This window comes from Accipiter gentilis, chromosome W, assembly GCF_929443795.1.
Source record: "Accipiter gentilis chromosome W, bAccGen1.1, whole genome shotgun sequence".
Lineage (NCBI taxonomy): Eukaryota > Metazoa > Chordata > Aves > Accipitriformes > Accipitridae > Astur > Astur gentilis.
In genome coordinates this window covers 3204911-3224064 of record NC_064918.1, presented here as the reverse complement: position 1 = coordinate 3224064, position 19154 = coordinate 3204911, and the positions used below count along the sequence as shown (strand labels likewise).

Genomic DNA, 19154 nt, shown 5'->3' with positions numbered 1-19154 from the left:
AGGATCTTGAACGCCACCATTTCATGGTCACTGCAGCCAAGGCTGCCCTTGAGCTTCACATTCCCCACCAGCCCCTCCTTGTCGGTGAGAACGAGGTCCAGCATAGCACATCTCCTCATTGGCTCCTCTATCACTTGGAGAAGGAAGTTGTCATCAACGCATTCCAGGAACCTCCTGGATTGCTTATGTCCCACTGTGTTGTCCCTCCAAGAGATATCGGGGTGGTTGAAGTCCCCCATGAGGACCAGGGCTTGTGAACGTGAGGCTGCTCCTAGCTGTCTGTAGGGGGCCTCATCCACTCAGTCTTCCTGGTCAGTTGGCCTGTAGCAGACCCCCACTATAATGTCACCTGTCCCTGCCCTCCCTTTGATCCTCACCCATAGGCTCTCGGTCAGCTCCTCATCCATCCCCAGGTAGAGCTCCATGCACTCCAGCTGGTCACTGACATAGAGGGTGACACTGCCTCCTCATCTCCCCTGCCTGTCCTTCCTAAAGAGCCTGTATCCTTCCATTTCAACACTCCAGTCATAGAAGCCATCCCACCACGTCTCTGTGATGTCAATAAGATCATAGCCTTGCAGGCATGTGCATGTCTCTAACTCCTCTTGTTTATTCCTCATGCTATGTGCATTTGCATAGAGGCATTTAAGTTGGGCCCCCAATGAAGCTGACTTACTAGCTGGAATTCCTTTGTGCTGCTCTTCAGGTGCTCTCCTGCTGACCTGTGATACTTCTCCAGGCTCTGGGCATCTATTGCTGCCACTGGCATCAAACTGGTAGGAGTGGGATGGATTGAGGCTCCCTCTCCCAGCAACTTTAGTTTAAAGCCCTCTTCACCAGCTTGGCAAGCCTATGACTGAAGATGCTCTTCCCCTTCCCTGACAGATGGACCTCGTCAGCCCCCAGTAGACCAGGTTTCTCAAAGCAAGTCCCATGGTCTAAGTAGCCTCACCCGTGGCTGTGGCACCAGTCCTGTAACCATTTGTTGATTCGCCAGATTCAAGTGGCCCTTTCAAACCCCTTCCCTTTGGGAGGATTGAGGAAAAAACTACCTGCACTCCAGAGTCCCTTACCGCTGCTCCCAGGGCCCTGTAAGTCTTCTTGATACTCCTCAGACTGCTCCTGGCTGTATCACTCGTGCCCATGTGAAACAACAGCAGCGGATAATAGTCAGTGGACTGTTCGAGGCTCGGTAGTATCTCGGTGACATCCCTGATATGAGCCCCAGTAAGCAGCACACCTCTCCAGAGAGTGTGTCAGGTCAGCAAATGGGTGCCTCCGTACCTCTCAGAAGAGAGTCACCTACTACTATCGCCCATCGCCTTTTCTTAGTTGGGCTGGTTGTTATATGGGGAGCAGATTGGGCTGCCTTACTCAGCTCCAGCACCTCTCCTGATGTGACAGGTCTTTCCTCTTCAGTCTGCAGAGCGGTGAACCGGTTCTGTAAGGGCACCTCAGGCTTCGGGGTGTAGGAGTCGGTCAGAAAATCAGCATTGTCTCAACATTGTCATCAGGAACATGAACAGTATGTTACCTGACAACGGCCTGTTTGGAGTGCAGTGGCAGGTCCCAAGGATGGAATGTGCGGTACAAGGTTCCTGGAAGGTACCTGGCTGGAGCTGTTAGAGATAACCGCATAGCTACTGTCAAAAAGGATGGATTGCAACTGTTGCCATAACATCGATGAAGAAATCGTGAACTTTAGACGAACTTTGCTTCATTATAATACCAAAAAACACCTCCTGGTCGAAGGCTGCCCGCCTCCAAGACTTGCCACGCCTTGGACACTGACCCTGCACCTGCGTGATAGCCTCGCTTGAGAAGGGCAGAGGTATGATAATTGTATTCTGAGAAGGGCGGAGACTCCTGAGGCAGAGGTGGAGTTTGAAGCTTCCCCACCAAGGACCACGACGATCAACGACGCAGCATTAGCTGGACCCGGGACCGTTAGGACGTCGTGAGATCAGCAGTGGTAGCTATAACCTCTCTTTCTCCTCTCTCTAAACTTAACTTTACTTTTCTCCTTTCTTTCACACATCTCTAACTATCACGTGCCTCCTCACAGGCAATACAATAAAGTTTTACTGTGTGATTACTGCTATCCCCTTTGGTGTTGGTCACCTTAATTTTGCACTTTCGAGATCGTAGCAAATGAACCATCACGAGTCCACCGAGTGGACCGTGACATTAAACTGGCGTCACGGACAGGATCCTGAGAGACAGAGGGGTGCAGGTGGTTTGTAACAGGGGAAGAACGTTTCGTTCCAGCCGCACCTGGCCCTACACCTGAAAGGGTGAGAGGTGTCCAGAAAGCAAGGGGGGCGATTCGGGATTCCCGCACACACGTCATTGTATTTCACCCCAAACTCAAATTGAGGGCTCTGTCTATCAGGATCAAGTGCAAGGATCTCTTAGTGCAAAAGGGGGAACTGTCCTCATTAGATGAGGTTGACTACCAGGGGAAGTTGAAGGGACAAGCAGAGAAAGTCTGCACTTGTGAGCAACTAAGTTTTGACTCCCCGAAGTGAGATTTTGGTCTCTTCAGCCACTCGGGGAAGAGGAGGGCGATGCAGCAGCTGTTGCGTGTGTGGTGTAACTAAGTTTGACCTCCCCGAAGTGAGTTTGGCCCTTCGCAACAAAAATGACTGAAAAGAATAGGTATCAAAACTCTCCATCAGTAAAAAATCTTGACTAATTTTATGCACTCTTGGCAAAGTATGGAGCTTGACCCTCCCCACCTGGGGAAGAGTGGGCTCGAGACAATTGGGCAAATTTACAGAGTGTAACAGACCAAGTGATTTCTATAGATAATGAGGCTAGATCACGGTCAGGCAAAGGCAAAGCGATAATCTGTGCAGTTCTTGGAGCCAGCCTGGTCGCAGCAATTGAAGACCGCTATAAGCGGCGTAGCCAGGAAAAACAAATCATAGAATCCCTTGAAAATTTGGTACAACTTTTGCAGAAAACAACCTCCAACCTGGAAGAGCAGTTAGCAGAGAAAGAGAGAGTAATTTGCTTGTACAAACAGCGAGCAGAGGAAGAGGAGGAAGAAAATCGCTGTCTAAAAGATGCCTTGAAAGAAGAACTTTCAAAGTCTGCTGAATCATTGAATGAGATAGAAATGAAGATGGAAAAGATAAGTATTCGGCAAATAAGTCAGGTATACCCCCAAAAGTAACTAGAGGAAGCAAGGAAACGCTTCAGGGAAAACCCCCAAGTGAGGCCTTTGATTAAAGCAGAATATGCTTATATAAATGATGAGGATAACGACCCACATATTACAACTGAAGAGATACCATACAGTCCCACTGAATTGGCCAAAATGAAAACAGAATATGGGCGCCTTCCCAAAGAATCTGAAACAGAGTATGTGTGGCATGTATCTTTAACTGGAGGAGACCAAATTCAGTTAAATGAAAGGGAAGCTAGTGGTTACTGGGGCCACGGTGTCTTTTTAACAACAGGGGATAGACGTGCCCCATGGTCCCTAACCCAGCGGGCTGCCTATTGGGCCGGAGGGCTGAACCCCTTAGACGGGAGATCCCCTAGCAATCACAGGCACAGTTGATCAATTGCTAGAAAGTGTGCACAAAGCAGCCTGCCTGCAAATGATACATGAAAGGAAGTTAGTTCCCGGATGTGAATCCCCAATGATGTTGCCAGTGAATCCTGAAATCATGACTCCTTTGATAAGGGGACTCCCAGAATCACTCAAATCTACCGGGATTGTTCTCCAAAGGACCATAGCGTCTTTAGACCCTGTAGAAAAGTTGGAGAGCTTTATTAAAGGCAAAAGAGATGAAACTAATGTTGGCTCAGATTCACCTTTCAATCATAGCTTGACTCCTTCCCACTCAAAACATAAAAGGATGTGGACATGGGGAGATTTAGCACAGGAATTGGTAGATTATAGCAGAAAATATGGTCCTGTGAGAACTTTGGAGGAGAAATCTAAAGGAATCCGTCAAGTGGGAACTAAAGATCTACCCCCAATCTGTTAGTAAAACTGTAACCGTTCCCACTGACCCCACCGTTGTTGCTGACTACTCCTACTCTAAAACTGGGGGAGGAGGAAGACAGCCCCTGACTCGACAACAATGGTGGGCTTTGGGAATTAAAAAGGGAGTTCCCAGAGATGTGATGGATGGTTTACTCCTTAATAAACTGAGTAAACTGATATCAAAGTAGTATGGTCCGAAACAACACCCACAGCACTTAGGGTCAAATAGAGAAATCTCTCCTGTCATGCCCACAGCCCCCCCCCCCCCCCCCCCCCCCCGCAGAGAGCACGGGCGATGGAAAAAGTCAGCAGGGAAACTAGAACCTCCGTTCCTTAGCAGTGGGTGGGGGAACGGAGGATGGATTTCTATCTGACAGCTCACTAAAACTAACAGAGGAGATTTATTGATTACAGCTATTGTAGGTCCTAAGCGTGCACCCGTAACCGTTTTAATTGACACCGGTGCACAGATCTCTGCCCTGACCGAGGAAGATGCACAGAGGTGTGGGGTGATTCCCTCTAAGCAAAATGTTTGTGTCTTGAATGCTTTAGGGTCAACAGAAGTTGTGAACGTTGTTCCGGTAAAGCTGATGCTGCCGGGAGAGGAAGGCACATTCACTATTAACATGGTGGTTGGGAACATTCCGACTAACCTGTTAGGAATAGATGCCCTTACAGGAAGGGGGTGGGAGGATTCAGAAGGATTGTTGTGGACTTTCGGGATGCCGCAGCTGAACATCAGGCTACTTCAAACTGCACCCCCTCTGCCATTTAGCAAAGTAACTAGTGTTAAACAATATCCCCTCCCCCTGGGAGCAAAGGAAGGTATCAAACCAGTCATGCAGGAGATGCGGGAACAAGGAGTGGTGATAAATACCCATTCTCCTTTTAACTCACCGGTATGGCTGGTAAAAAAACCTAATGGGAAGTGGAGGCTCACAGTAGATTTTTGAAGGCTGAATGCTAACACAGGGCCTCTAACTGCCACAGTCCCTAATATGGCTGAACTGGTAATAACAATTCAGGAGAAAGCTCATCTGATCATGGCAAACATAGATGTTAAAGATATGTTTTTCATGATACCTTTGCGACCAGAAGACAGAGAACATTTTGCTTTTACTTGGGAGGGACAACAATTTACCTTTACCCGGCTGCCTCAGGGATACAAACACTCCCCTACACTAGCTCACCACGCTTTGGCCCAAGAACTGGAGAAAATACGAAAAGCCGACGGCATAGCTGTCTATCAGTATATTGATGATATTCTCGTGGGTGGAGATAAAGAAAAGGAGATGGGGGCAACCCAACAGAACATAATCTCTCATTTGGAGAACTTGGGTTTGCAAATTCCCCCAGAAAAGATCCAAAAACCCTCACAAGAAGTAAAGTTTTTGGGAATTTGGTGGAAAGGGGGAATTACATGTATCCCACCAGACACCCTCACTTCTCTAGATCAGATTAAAATGCCTGAATCAAAAAAAGATTTGCAGCATGCTTTAGGATTATTGGTATTCTGGAGAAAACATATCCCAGACTTTTCTATCATTGCCAGACCTCTTTACGATTTACTGAGAAAAGGGGCCAAATGGGAATAGACTCCTTCTCAGGAAGAAGCAATGCAATTGTTAATTTTTGAAGCAACAGCTCATCAGGGTCTTGGCCCTATCCACCCTACAGACCTTTTCAGGTAGAATGGGGGTTTGCCACAACAGGATTATCAGTACACATTTGGCAACGTGGTCCTGAGGGTCCAACCCACCCTGTAGGATTTTACTCCCGTGGCTTTAAGGATGCTGAGAAGAGATATACTGCATGGGAGAAAGGTTTGTTTGTGGTTAGCATGGCTCTCACAGAAGTGGAGAAAATTACACGTCAGCAACCAATTGTGCTAAGAGGCCTATTTAAAGTTATAAAAGCAGTCACTAACGGGACCCCCCCTCCTGACGGGGTGGCCCAGAGAGCCTCGGTACGAAAGTGGTATGCCCAGATTGAACACTATTGTAACCTTTTCTCAGTGACTGAAGGAGCTTTAAAAAACTTAGCTATCCAAGAAACAGAAAGCCTGGACGGCAGCCAAGACAAACCGATCTCAGTTATTCAGGTAGCCCCTCCTTTCTCCCACGATCGGTCAGTGAATGCTTGGTTTACCGACGCTTCTGCAAAGCGAGAAGGAAAAGTGTGGAAATACCGGGCAGTAGCCCTCCACACTACTACTAATGAACAGATAATAACAGAGGGAGAAGGGAGTGCCCAGGTAGGAGAATTAATTGCAGTATGGAGCGTTTTCAAGCATGAAGCACAAACCGCTTCCCCTGTTCACATATATGCCAATTCCTACACAGTGTTTAAAGGGTGTACTGAATGGCTCCCTTTTTGGGAGCAAAATGAATGGGAGGTTAACAGAATTTCAGTGTGGCAAAAGGACAAGTGGCAAGAAATCCTGAGCATTGCTAGCCAAGGGGACTTTGCTGTGGGATGAGTAGCTTCTCATCAAGTAGACGGGGGCTCGGCAGGAGAATGGAACAACAAAGCTGACGAATTAGCAAGACTAGCTCCTGTACAAAAGGACCAGATCACAGAAGATTGGGATCGTTTGCTAGAATGGTTGCATATAAAACATAAACATACGGGAGCTAAAGATCTGTATCGTGAAGCCCTTGCCCGAGGCTGGCCTGTCACTAGGGAAATGTGTAAAACCTGTATATCAGCCTGTGAACAGTGCCGTACATGGCTTGAAAGACACCCCTTAGAGGATGACCCTCTGCATTTAAGAGAGGGTAAAGGCTTGTGGTATGCTTGGCAGGTAGATTATATAGGCCCCTTTAAGAAATCAGGAGGAAAACGCTTTGTGCTGGTAGGAGTGGAAATAACATCAGGGCTAGTCCAAGCCGAAGCTTTTAACAAAGCTACGGGAGAAAAAACTGTGAAAGCACTGCGTGAATGGTTTGGAATTTTTCCAAAACCACAAGAAATACAATCTGACAATGGCTCCCACTTCACAGCCAAAATCGTACAGGATTGGGCATGAAGCGAAGGGATTAAATGGGTCTTCCACACTCCATACTATCCACAGGCCAATGGAATTGTAGAAAGAACAAATGGTCTCTTAAAACGACTCTTGAAACCACAGGAGGGAAATTGGGATGCCCGCCTATGGGAAGCTGTCAAAGGTGTAAACGACAGATGGGGGGTAAATGGATGCCCCAAAATTACTGCCTTTTGCCCGAAGGCTCCCTCTCTAGTTCCCTCATTAAAGGGACCAGATGATTCTAAGAATCCAGCACATTTCCGTGGACAACCTGTCCTGGTAGAATTTCCCACCGTAGGAAGTGTGCCACTGGTACTAAAAACCCCACTGAATGTATACTCATGGGTAGCATCTGATGCCCTAGGGAAGGAGCATTGGATAAATACTCGCTGGATAATTCCATCATTTTAATTTTCTGTATAGTATTAATCTCTTTTGCCTCAGAGAGGCAAGTTTTGTTTTTTTTGTTTTACAGAAGAACTCCGAGGGACGCCAAGAACAGCATGAATTATGAATCACTTAATTGGATTGGTAGTACTTTTTTGTATCTCACCACTAATCTGTAGCCAAAAGAATACAGAATGGTCATGGCCCCAAGCTATTGTCCAGTATACTTGGAGTATGGGACAGTATCCCAAAGACCATCTCCCAAACTTAGCCACTGTAGTAATGCATGATTCTGAAGTATACCACCCACTTGAGTGGGAGGAATGGGACAAAAAAGACTGGGTCCGTGTCCTGACTGGAACGATTGGAGAAAAAATCCAAGTGGGATGCAGAAAGGTGGAAGGATCTCTTCATGAGAAAGCCTCTTCAATTACCATCTCTGGAAATCTATTGGACCCTAGTTCCAACATCACTGCGAAATTCTGTCCTACTGCAGAATGGGGATGTAACAAACAGGATTCTCTCATTACGTGTTGCTGTCAAAAGAATGTCAGTAACTACCCCCTAGACCCAAGTACCAATAATGTTGAAATCACCAAATCCTGTATTAAGGAACAAGGAGATTGTTGGTATAATTTCACTTTGACCAAGCCAGTCTATGTGGTGTGTGATTGGTGATCTAATCCACCGACAGGAGGGCTATCAGGCCTAACATTTAAATTCAAACTGAATGCTGTAACTAGGCCTCTAGTGATGCTTGTTGCAGTAGTCACGCACGATGGCATAGATACCCTCTTCACGCTAACTGACAAAGATGAAGTTATACCCTCTTTTACAGTGGTACAAGGAAATAACATTACAATAAGATGCAGACTGATCACTGAATCTCACATTGAATCCACAGACAGTTATGGAATTGGACCACATGGCCCTATTTTGTTGTGTAAAAATCAAAACCTAGACTGTTGGCTAACTTTGACTGCTGTACAATACTCTTATAAAGTTATGTGTGGTAAAAATAACACTAAATACTGGAGACGATTTAAAATAGACGTTCTAATACCTACTACCCAACCAATTGTCATGCTTAGCCCAAAAACCTTTGAAATTGGACCGTATGTGATCAGAAATATGGGCCTACAACAAATGTTGTTTAACCCAGCATGGTCTCTCAAACGAGTTGAATTGTCGATGCAGAACAATGTTTCAGACATTCAGCCAGCTTGCTCACCTTTCCTAAAGACTTCTTACGAGGGATGGACAACCTGGCTGCAAAAACGAACTCTTCCCATGAGAAGAACATGGAAAGACCTAACCAGTGTTTTGGGAACAGGATTGGGAGTTTTAAATAGCATCGATTTGGAAGTAATAATGAACAAGTTGGCTACCTCAATTAGTGACTTGGCTAAATTTCAACAGCCTTTGCGATCTTCTTTATTGGCTTTGGGCACTAACCAGTGGCTGTTGTCAAATATATTACCAAAATGGGAAAAGGTAAATGTAAGGGACCATGAATTGATTACTGATGCACTTGGGGTGATCCAAAATAACCTCTCTTTGGCTCTCAGTTGTATCCAGGCTCAAATATGGATGCAGTCGGTAGCTGCCTCAATTATAAGAGAAGGTGAAGAAGGTATTCTCCCCACTGAAATTTGGAAAATAATTTGGGACAGTGCCACTGATTTCGAGAAGGAACTCCAATCCTGGTGGAACCTGGTGAACTTTACTTATGATCCCATTACAAACCTAGCTACAACTTTTGTGCTTACTATATATAATGCTACCATATACCCAATTTATCCCGTTATTGCATTAGGGTTGAACCACAACGGAACTATACTCTATCCTTTTGAGCATAGAGTATGGGCCCGAAAGGTGAATGAAAAATGGCAAACTGTTAATTTGGAATCTTGCATTGTACAAGAACAACAAGGATTTGTTTGTGAAGGCAATGCAATTGAGGCACAAGATATTTGTTTAGATACTGAACATAATATTTGCCATTTTGAGATTCATCCTAATGAAACCCCTGAAACAGTACTCATATATATCGGCAAAGGCTGTGTATGTTTGAGGACTGTTTGTGACTCTCTATCTGTAGATGAGGTAGTTGTAAAGACTAAAAATCATTCAAATTTCTGTGTTTGTAATTTTACTAAGATTGTCGGTCCCGGTCACATCTCACCAACTTTTGTAATCTAACTGTATGTTGATTCATGAATTGTTGCCTATACCCATTGGAATGAATCTCACTTTGGTAAAACAGTTATTACAAGACAAGAATTTGGTTGAGATTTTGGAAAAAATTAGGGAAAACGGACAGAAAACCTTAATAACTGTTCATCACAATGTGAAAGTAATACACCGAGTTTTAGAAAGAGTGCAAAAGGATGCAGAACATAGATGGTGGGACACACTTTTCGGATGGTCGCCTACTGCTACAGGCATCCTGAACACGTTGTGTCACCCCATCGTGGTTCTCTTGATATTGGTTTTGATCAGTTTGGCTTTGTCAGCAGTATTGTATGCCATAGCCTGGAGAATGATGAATCGGTTAACACGTTTGATGTCTATATTGAACACATACAATATGCTTGATGTCCCATCCAATGTGGATATCCCCAAACCAATTGATGTTTTGAAACCTCATTAATTCTTCTTTTATATAAACAGCTTTGATTGTAATTGATATCACTGTAGTTGCCTTTCTATCTTCTCTCCTTCTCTTTCTCTCTCTTTTCTTTTCCTTTTCTTCTTCCTCTTCTTTATCTTGCTACCACCAAGCGGTCCTGACGTCCTGACGACCATGTTGAGCCACGGGGTGGTGTAGGAGTCGGTCAGAAAATCAGCATTGTCTCAACATTGTCATCAGGAACATGAACAGTAAGTTACCTGACAACGGCCTGTTTGGAGCGCAGCGGCCGATCCCAAGGACAGAATGTGCGGTACAAGGTTCCTGGAAGGTACCTGGCTGGAGCCGTTAGAGATAACCGCATAGCTACTGTCAAAAAGGACGGATTGCAACTGTTGCCATAACATCGATGAAGAAATCGTGAACTTCAGACGAACTTTGCTTCATTATAATACCAAAACACACCTCCTGGTCGAAGGCTGCCCCCCTCCAAGACTTACCACGCCTTGGACACTGACCCTGCGCCTGCGTGATAGCCTCGCTTGAGAAGGGCAGAGATATGATAATTGTATTCTGAGAAGGGCGGAGACTCCTGAGGCAGAGGTGGAGCAAGGTGTGTTACTAAGCATAAAAGATAACCTCTGAACAACGGAAATTTGAAGCTTCCCTACCAAGGACCACGACGATCGACGACACAACATTAGCTAGACCCGGGACCGTTAGGACGTCGTGAGATCAGCGGTGGTAGCTATAACCTCTCTTTCTCCTCTCTCTAAACTTAACTTTACTTTTCTCCTTTCTTTCACCCATCTCTAACTATCACGTGCCTCCTCACAGGCAATACAATAAAGTTTTACTGTGTGATTACTGCTATCCCCTTTGGTGTTGGTCACCTTAATTTTGCACTTTCGAGATCGTAGCAAACGAACCTTCACGAGTCCACCAAGTGGACCGTGACACGGGGGAAGTCCCTTCCTCCTACAGGTCTTTGCCGTTGCAAGCTTCCATTCTTCTGCATTATTGGCCCTCCTCCCTTCCATGTGTGCCAGTGGGGGAGTTTTTGGCTGTTTGGCTGTGGGCCGTGGGTCCACTGCAGACTGTGCTTGGAACCAGCTATCTAACTCCTCAGGCTCCCTGATGCTACGCAGCCTTCTCACTGCCTCCTGCAGCTCAGCCACCTGCTGCAGAAGGTCCTCCACCTGGGCACACCTTTTGCAGGCAAGTCTGCTGCCTGTTCCTGCCCCAGGAGAAAGGTCTAGGCACTTCCTGCAGTCTGAGGTTTGCACTGCAGCCTCTCCCTTCAGCAGCTCTATCTAGGCATTGGCCACTGCTGGGGTAGATGGTGCAGACCCCCAGCTGGAGCTGCAGCCTTTGCTCTCAGACAAGTGCCCGCCATTCTGCCTTGAGTGTCAGGTAGGATGAGAGCCCTTGACCTGAACAGATAGTCACAGAACAGTGCCCAGTTGCTGGGTTATGTGGACTAAAAGCCTCTCCACTGGGCCAGTGGAATGCCCCTCCTTCAAAGAGGCACCATCCTGCGCGAACTGCTGCGCAAACTGCCACGCCATGACCTGGCTGCTGCGCCATGCACCACGTCCTGTTTGGCCATTTTGTTCGCAGTGCTTCTGGTGGCTAGCACTCCCTAGGGCTGCCTTCTGTGGGAGGGAGGGGTGGCTGCCATTACTCCTGGCGCTGCCCATGCCTGGTCAGCCACTTGCTCTCATGAGAGCTGCTGGCTCCCAGTGGGTCTCCGTGCTTTCCTGGTGTTTCCCTGGCTCAGGACCCCCCCCTCAGACACTGCAATCCCCTGCTCTGCTGCGGAATGCGCCTGCACTGGAGCTGATCACCTCAGCAAGTGACTGTTGATGGTGGTTACACCACATTTGTGTGTTCTGTGGGGAGCCTGTTCCAGTGACTGACCACCCTCTCAGTGAAGAACTTTTTCCTAATGTCCAATCAGAACTTCCCCTGATACAGCTTCATACCATTTCCTCGTGTCCTATTGCTGGTCACCAGAGAGAGATCAGCACCTCCCGCTCCGCTGCCCCCTGTTTCAGGGTGGAGAAATGAGAGAGAAGAGAGGTTCGTATTGCTTAAAGAATCACCTCCAATTGTATTAACAATAGGAAAATTGATTTAATAGAAATTTATATAAAAGTGCGACTTCACAGAATTCGATGGCAAGGTTCACTCTATTACTTAGTACATGAATGAAATGCACAAAGGAAAATTAAGTTAGAATCAGACTAAATTTATGTATATAAGGACCAAAAATATAATAGGGTAAAAGGAAATATTACAAAGAAAAATCGAGTTAGAATTACTTTCTTGTGATTTGTGCAAAGATCAGGAATGTGGAAAAGTAGGGGAGACACTCCCATTGAGTCACGAGGTTCAGAGAAGACTCCCTTGCTTTCTAAACTTCTGTTGGAGTCTAGGTGCAGCTGGATCAACTCCTAGTCCCAGACTTGGTTTATATCTAAAAGGATTATGAGTATAATAGCAGCCTAAAATTCATTCAGAGCTGATTAAAAATCATGACAGTAATTTAAGTATAAATTTGAAAGTAATAACTTATAGTATACTTGCTATAATATACTTACTATAGACTATTCAGGTTAGTACACGCGCATGCATAAAGACACTAAGAGAAATATATGTAAGAGAGTAAAAGAGAGTAAAAGAGGGATACCTGTTAAAAATTCCTCTTGAGGTCAGTGAAAATATTCACGTCGAATGCTTTGGCATTTGTCTCAACGGGCAAAGGGTCGAGCCTCAAGGAGCAGAGAGTATCAGCCCAGGTCATGTCAGCTTTTGGTGTGTTTCTCGAAATGAGCATTCGGTGATGGAGTTAAGTATTCTTTATTGCAGCGCTTGGAAGCACGGGGGATCACTCCTCCAAACGTGCTTGCCGGCTGGGACTAATTGTATAGGTTAAATACATGTCTTAGATACATATTCATATAATTTCCGAGAAATGATATACATATTCATTAACTTTCCGAGAAATCATTAACATATGTAAATGTCCTTTACGCAAGCGCATTGGAGGTCTTTGGTGGTCTTCTGGAGTCCTCTGGTGGTCTTCCATAGTCTTCCTCACTTGTCTGCTGTTTGACCCTTGTTGTATGAGTTTGCACAGTACGATCCCCTTCTGGGCCCCACAAACAACTTGTCTGCTTATCACCTAGCTTTTGGCTCAGTCATCACAAGAGACAGAACATGTTTTCTCATCAAACAGAATACCTCCTCAAACGGGACATGTTATCTTGTCGTATATTACAGACACAGGAATCTTGTGCTTTATGTCCTTGGCTTGTCTACATAAATCAACTTATGGAGACAGTTGTTAACCTTCTAACAACTTCCTGAGTCTTTTATTTGGCAATACACTGAGTCTAAACATACGTTCTATTTCTACATCTACTAGGCCTAGTGTCAGTCTCTGCATCAGGTGACAGACCTCTGATTTTCACAAACAGGAAAGTTTGCAAGCTCTGAGAGGCATCCCACTCAGAGGGAGATGCTGGTCACAGCCCACTGCGGTCCAGGAGAGCTCAAAGGGCCTCACTCAGTACCGCTGTTTATAGGTTTGGGAGATGATTGACTTCTGTCATCAACAAATTGCTAGAATCCCAGCTGTGCTGGTACTGTTTCACATGCAGATAAGGGAAGCTCCAAGGCTGTCTGAGAATAACTTAAAGCATAGATACGGGATGCTCCAAGATTGTCAGGGGAGGACTGTAATGTCTCAAGGTTGCTATGAGAAAGAACTAGCTGTAGGTCGTTATGAGAACTGGCTATCTCTACTCCCGTCCCCCACCTCCGCTGGGCAGCAGGAGTCCTTGAGATGCATAGCATAACTCCCTGTCTTAGCTGTGTAAGAGTTCCTGGCACAGTCAAGGGTCACTTAACTTCCCAACTCATTACACTTATGCTAAGGCCTAGCGAGCCTTCCTGAGTTCATAAATCAGCCTGGAGAGGGGGAAGAAATTCACCACCACACCCCCTTGAGGAAATTGTAGACTGCGATGAGGTCACCCCTCAGCCTTCTCTTCTCCAGGCTGAACAAACCAAGTGACCTCAGCCACTCCTCATGAGTCTTGCCCTCGAGACCTTTCACCATCTTGGTCACCCTCCTCTGGACACACTCTAATAGTTTGATGTCCTTCTTATATTGAGCTGCCCAAAACTGCACACAGTACTCGAGGTGGGGCTGCACCAGTACAGTGTAGAGGGGGACAATCACCTCCCTCGACCAGCTAGCTATGCTGTGCTTGATGCACCCCAGGACATGGTTGGCCCTTTTGGCTGCCAGGGCACACTGTTGACTCATATTCAACTTGCCATCAACCCAAACCCCCAGACCTCTTTCCATGGGACTGTTCTCCAGCCTCTCGTCCCCCAATTCATACATATAACCAGGATTACCCCGTCCCAGGTGGAGAATCCAGCACTTGCTCTTGTTAAATTTCATATGACTGGTGATTGCCCAGCTCTCTAGTCTATCCAGATCTCTCTGTAAGGCCTCTCTACCCTTGAGGGAGTTCACAGCTCCTCCTAATTTAGTATCGTTGGCAAACTTACTTAATGTACATTTGATTCCTGAGTCCAGATCATTTATAAAAACATTAAAGAGCACTAGCCCTAAAACTGAGCCCTGGGGAACCCCACTGGCGACTGGCCACCAGCCTGTTGTAAGCCCATTTACTATAATTCTTTGACTGACCCATCAGCCAATTGTTCACCCAACATGTTATGGATCAATCACACATCTTAGTTATTGGAAATTTCTCGAATTTTAAACATTAAAAATTAAGGCTAGAGAGCTGAGTTCTGACCAAAGATTGTGTGTTAAAACAGAAATAAGCAACGTTAGAAAATCATAGAAAGGATTCTGCAAAAGAAGCTATGGAATCTATAAATTCCTATAAACTCCTTGGCAATATTTCTCCTCTGCCCCTAATTTTAGTGATGTTCTCGCGTCTACTCCTTCCCTTGATCTAGCAGAAGACAAAAGTTTATGCAAACTTGGCTTTTGTAAATTTCTGACACTGCCATGAATCCCGTTCCTCCAGTTCCTGCTGAATGACTAACGAAAATTGTTATCATGATTGGTCAGTCTTTAGCTAACCATGCCATAAAATCCCTATATTTGGTTAGGCTTTGCTCACATTAGTCTCTTAGAAAGGTGTTTCACAACTTTATTCCTCTGGCATTTAGAAACCTTCCCCTTGCCAGCCAGTATTTATACAGATCCTGTAGGCACCCATTTTTTTCATTGCCCACATTGTACCTTAGTGTAACCCTTATGGATTTGTAGAGAGCTATCAAGTTCCCTTTCCGCCCTCATTTTGAGAAGTTAAGCAAACCATCCCCATTAGTCTGCTCTCGTTGGGTAGACTCTTGTCACCTAACCGCTGTAAAACATGATCCTTGTCCTTGAAGATACCCACTGTTTCTTGGCTAATATACATTTATAAAATTCATAATATGGACAAGTTTATCTCTATATTTATTCAGAAAGTCTATGACAGAAATGGTCTTTCCTTTGGAGAAAGAACTTGTTTATAATAACCTTTTAATTTATTAATATTATGGAGTAGATGAAATGCTGCATTGGGAGGGAAGATTTTGTTGACATTTAATTCAACATATAAATTGGTGATTAGATATAGATTAACATCTTGGTACATTTTGCTTTTGCTCTGCTCCATGCTATGGTGGTTCTATAATCAGTAATTGCCATGTCTGTGATTCACTTGGTCTTTTCTAGCAGTCTGTAAAGTGAGAGGGTGATATTCAGCAAGAAGGCTGCTGCAGCAGCTTCACATTCAGTCATTGCGGGTTTTACATTGCTCAATCATTCCCAAGATGCATTTGGACATAGCCAGGGAGCAAAGGTGAAGTTTAGCTCTAGGTTGCTGTGCAGTGCTCTGAACGCAACTGTGTAGAGCTGCTCCAACTTTGCTATTGTATCATAAATCAGGGATGGGAGAAGCAAATTGAGTTACAGCCAAGAACACACTTCCATTTGCTTTCAAGACTTACATACAATAGGAATGAAAGCCACTTTGTGAGCTAAATTCAGAACTACTCTTATGGCTCCATTTTCCAGATTAGCTCATGACCTAGGAAAATGGGATGTGTTAAACATAAGAATAAATCTAAACTTGCTCTGCATTTAAAATATATGTTTCTTTTGCTGATCTGGCATCTGGTGCTGGAATAGACAGGAGAGCAGCCTCAAGAAAGCTGTGTTGCAGCTGCTGTTTTTTCTACCAATTGCTTCTTATAATTCTGACATTCACTATTATCATTAATTCAGCAGATATGTTAAATCATGAGATAAATTGCAGCAGCTAATACAATGCATAGAGAAAAAGACAGAATAAGAGCAATAAAACCCATAATGAACATTTCACTTGACAAGCCCCTCAGATATTTTGAGGAGTAAAAAAGATGTTTTGCAGGTTGTCAGGATGACAGCAGGATGAACGGTGCACTTACTGCTTTTAATTAAGTGTAGTATGGTTCACTTACATTAATAAATGACACCTTAAAATAAATTATTACCAGTGTTTTCCAGGACTGGCTACAGAGCACAAGATGTTGCTGTTGTTTTATAACAGATATAGAATCATAGAATCATAGAATGGTTTGGGTCGGAAGGGACTTTAAAGATCATCTAGTTCCAACCCTCCTGCCATGGGCAAGGATACCTTCCCCTAGACCAGGTCGCTCAAAGCCCCATCCAACCTGGTCTTGAACACTTCCAGGGATGGGGCATCCACAACTTCTCCAGGCAACCTGTTCCAGTATCTCACTCCCTCACAGTAAAGAATTTATTCCTAATATCTAATCTAAATTTACCCTCTTTCTGTTCAAAACCATTACCCCTTGTCCTATCACTACACTGCCTGTTAAAGAGTCCCTCCCCATCTTTCCTGTAGGCCCCCTTTAAGTACTGGAAGGCCGCTACAAGGTCTCCCCGGAGCCTTCTCTTCTCCAGGCTGAACAACCCCAACTCTCTCAGCCTATCCTCACAGGGGAGGTGCTCCAGCCCCCTGATCATCTTTGTGGCCCTCCTCTAGACCCACTTGAGCAGGTCCATGTCTTTCTTATGCTGAGGGCCCCAGAGCTGAACACAGTACTCCAGGTAATATAAAGCCAGGTTGATTTCATTTACCACAGAAGTGCCCTTTGTACAGCTCAGTCTTACAAAACATAAACCAGAGTGATAAAAGGGAGACTGTCTAAATATACTAGTGGCTCTGTGTATTTCTGGGACAGTTTCTGACAACAGGAGCCGGTACCTTGATCATACTGTTCTGAGAGATGAAAACCCCGGTCCTGTGCCTCCTTTCCCATGACAGTAGCAGTTGCACCACTGCCCAGTGAGTCAGATGAGCTCGCTGCACTGATCAAAAATTGATCTAACTAAAAGGAAATAATTTTGTGAGTTCTATATCAGGTGATTTTGTACTATAGTTTAAAATATACCATGAAGAATATAATTCTAATTATTATAATAGAATGTGTACACAATACCCAAAACATATGTATGGTTTCTAATTGCCTCATTAACTCACTGTAAACTTTTCCTTCTTTATTTTCTTCCCTTCCCAATTTAGATGAAAAGTATGCCCATATTGTTTAAGGTTTGGAATTCCATAAGATTAAAAGTTGACATTTTCCAAAAGTCAGTAAAAGCAAATTTTCAATACACTTTTACATCCTTTTCTGTTTGTGGGGGATTTTTTAATATCAAATTTTAATTCCAAGTTCCATTTTGGAATAAAATTTAACATGAAACTTTAGACGTCTTCTTTGGACAGCTCCCTTCTGTTGGAGGGATCTTTGGAGGGGGCGAGGTATGTTTATCTGGAGCCTTACTTATAAAAAAATGTAACATGGCATTCCAAGATCATTGCCAGTACTGTCACTGATTTTACCTTTGTCTTCCTGGGGTAAAGATGGCAGGGCTAAGTGAGGCTGTAGAGCAAGCTGATATCATTTCAGAAACAGAAAGTATGTAGGAGACCAGAAAAAATATGTTGCCAAGTCTGCAGATCAAAATGTTTCACCGAGCTTTTGATAAAGGGCAAGTGACTGTATTTTTCATATTGTAGCATGGAAGTACTTTGTCGGGGGATGCAACGAGTCTACGGAATTCCTGACAGTTCAAGAACAGCGCGACCTTGAGCAGCTTGTAGTATATCCTTGAGAAGTCTGGAAAGATCCGAGAAGACCAGTACGAAAACAAGATAGTGATAAGAAGAACCGTCCTGACAAACTCACCAATCATGAATTGTTAGTTACTAACTAAGCCAATCATATACTAACACATACTCTGAAGAAGGGGATAAAAAGGTGTGTTAGAACAATAAAGTAGCCATTTTGCATGATCTATTACTTGTCGTGTCCGTCTCTACCGCAAAAAATGGTGACCCCGATGCGCCTGAGCAAACAGATCATCTAACGGCGATAAATCCAGCACTAGAGAGAAGTATACCAGCGGCAACGAGAGCTGCGAAAGAGTATACCGGCAGCGATAAAAGCTGCGGAGACGGAGCCCGGTGAAGCTGAGAGCAGTGGAATCTGCCTGGTCCGGACCTGAGCCTAGACACCTAATAAGGTGAGCCACCAGGGACTAAACCGTTAGAATGGGGCAGCAATTAACAAAAGAAAAGGAGACGATTTTGTCTACCTGGAAAGCCCTATTAAAAAGAAAAGGGGTTAAAACCCCAGAACAAAGCCTGAAAAAGATTTTGATATCGTGCAAGATGCAAGGCTTTACAGCCACAACAGTTACTGCATTCAGTGTGGATGCATGGCAAGCAGTGGGCTGGAAAATGTTTGATGAGATCTCTAAAGGACAGAAAGAGCTCTGTAAGTTGGCGATCGTATGGCATCTATTACGTGAGACCCTGAAGGAATGGAAAGCAGAATGTGATGCAAAAGATCAGCAAAAGAAAGATGAGAAATCAGAAAATGTTAGCAAGGAAAAAGCTTCTGCTCAAGTAACAGCTGCGGCCGATGCTGCAATATCAGCAGTTGCGGGCAGAAAACCCCTCACGAGCAAAATCAGATCATACCCTTATCCA

At 44.7% G+C, this 19154-nt stretch overlaps 1 protein-coding gene across 1 annotated transcript in view; it reads left to right on the top strand.

The window, feature by feature from the left end:
* The first annotated feature begins 3322 nt into the window (after window positions 1-3322).
* The window catches only part of LOC126035543 (synaptic vesicle glycoprotein 2C-like), a 48093-nt gene continuing 32261 nt past the window's right edge, over window positions 3323-19154 (top strand). Inside the window, 1 exon segment of the mRNA XM_049794182.1 lies at window positions 3323-3366. Coding sequence (XP_049650139.1) covers window positions 3323-3366 — 44 coding nt within the window.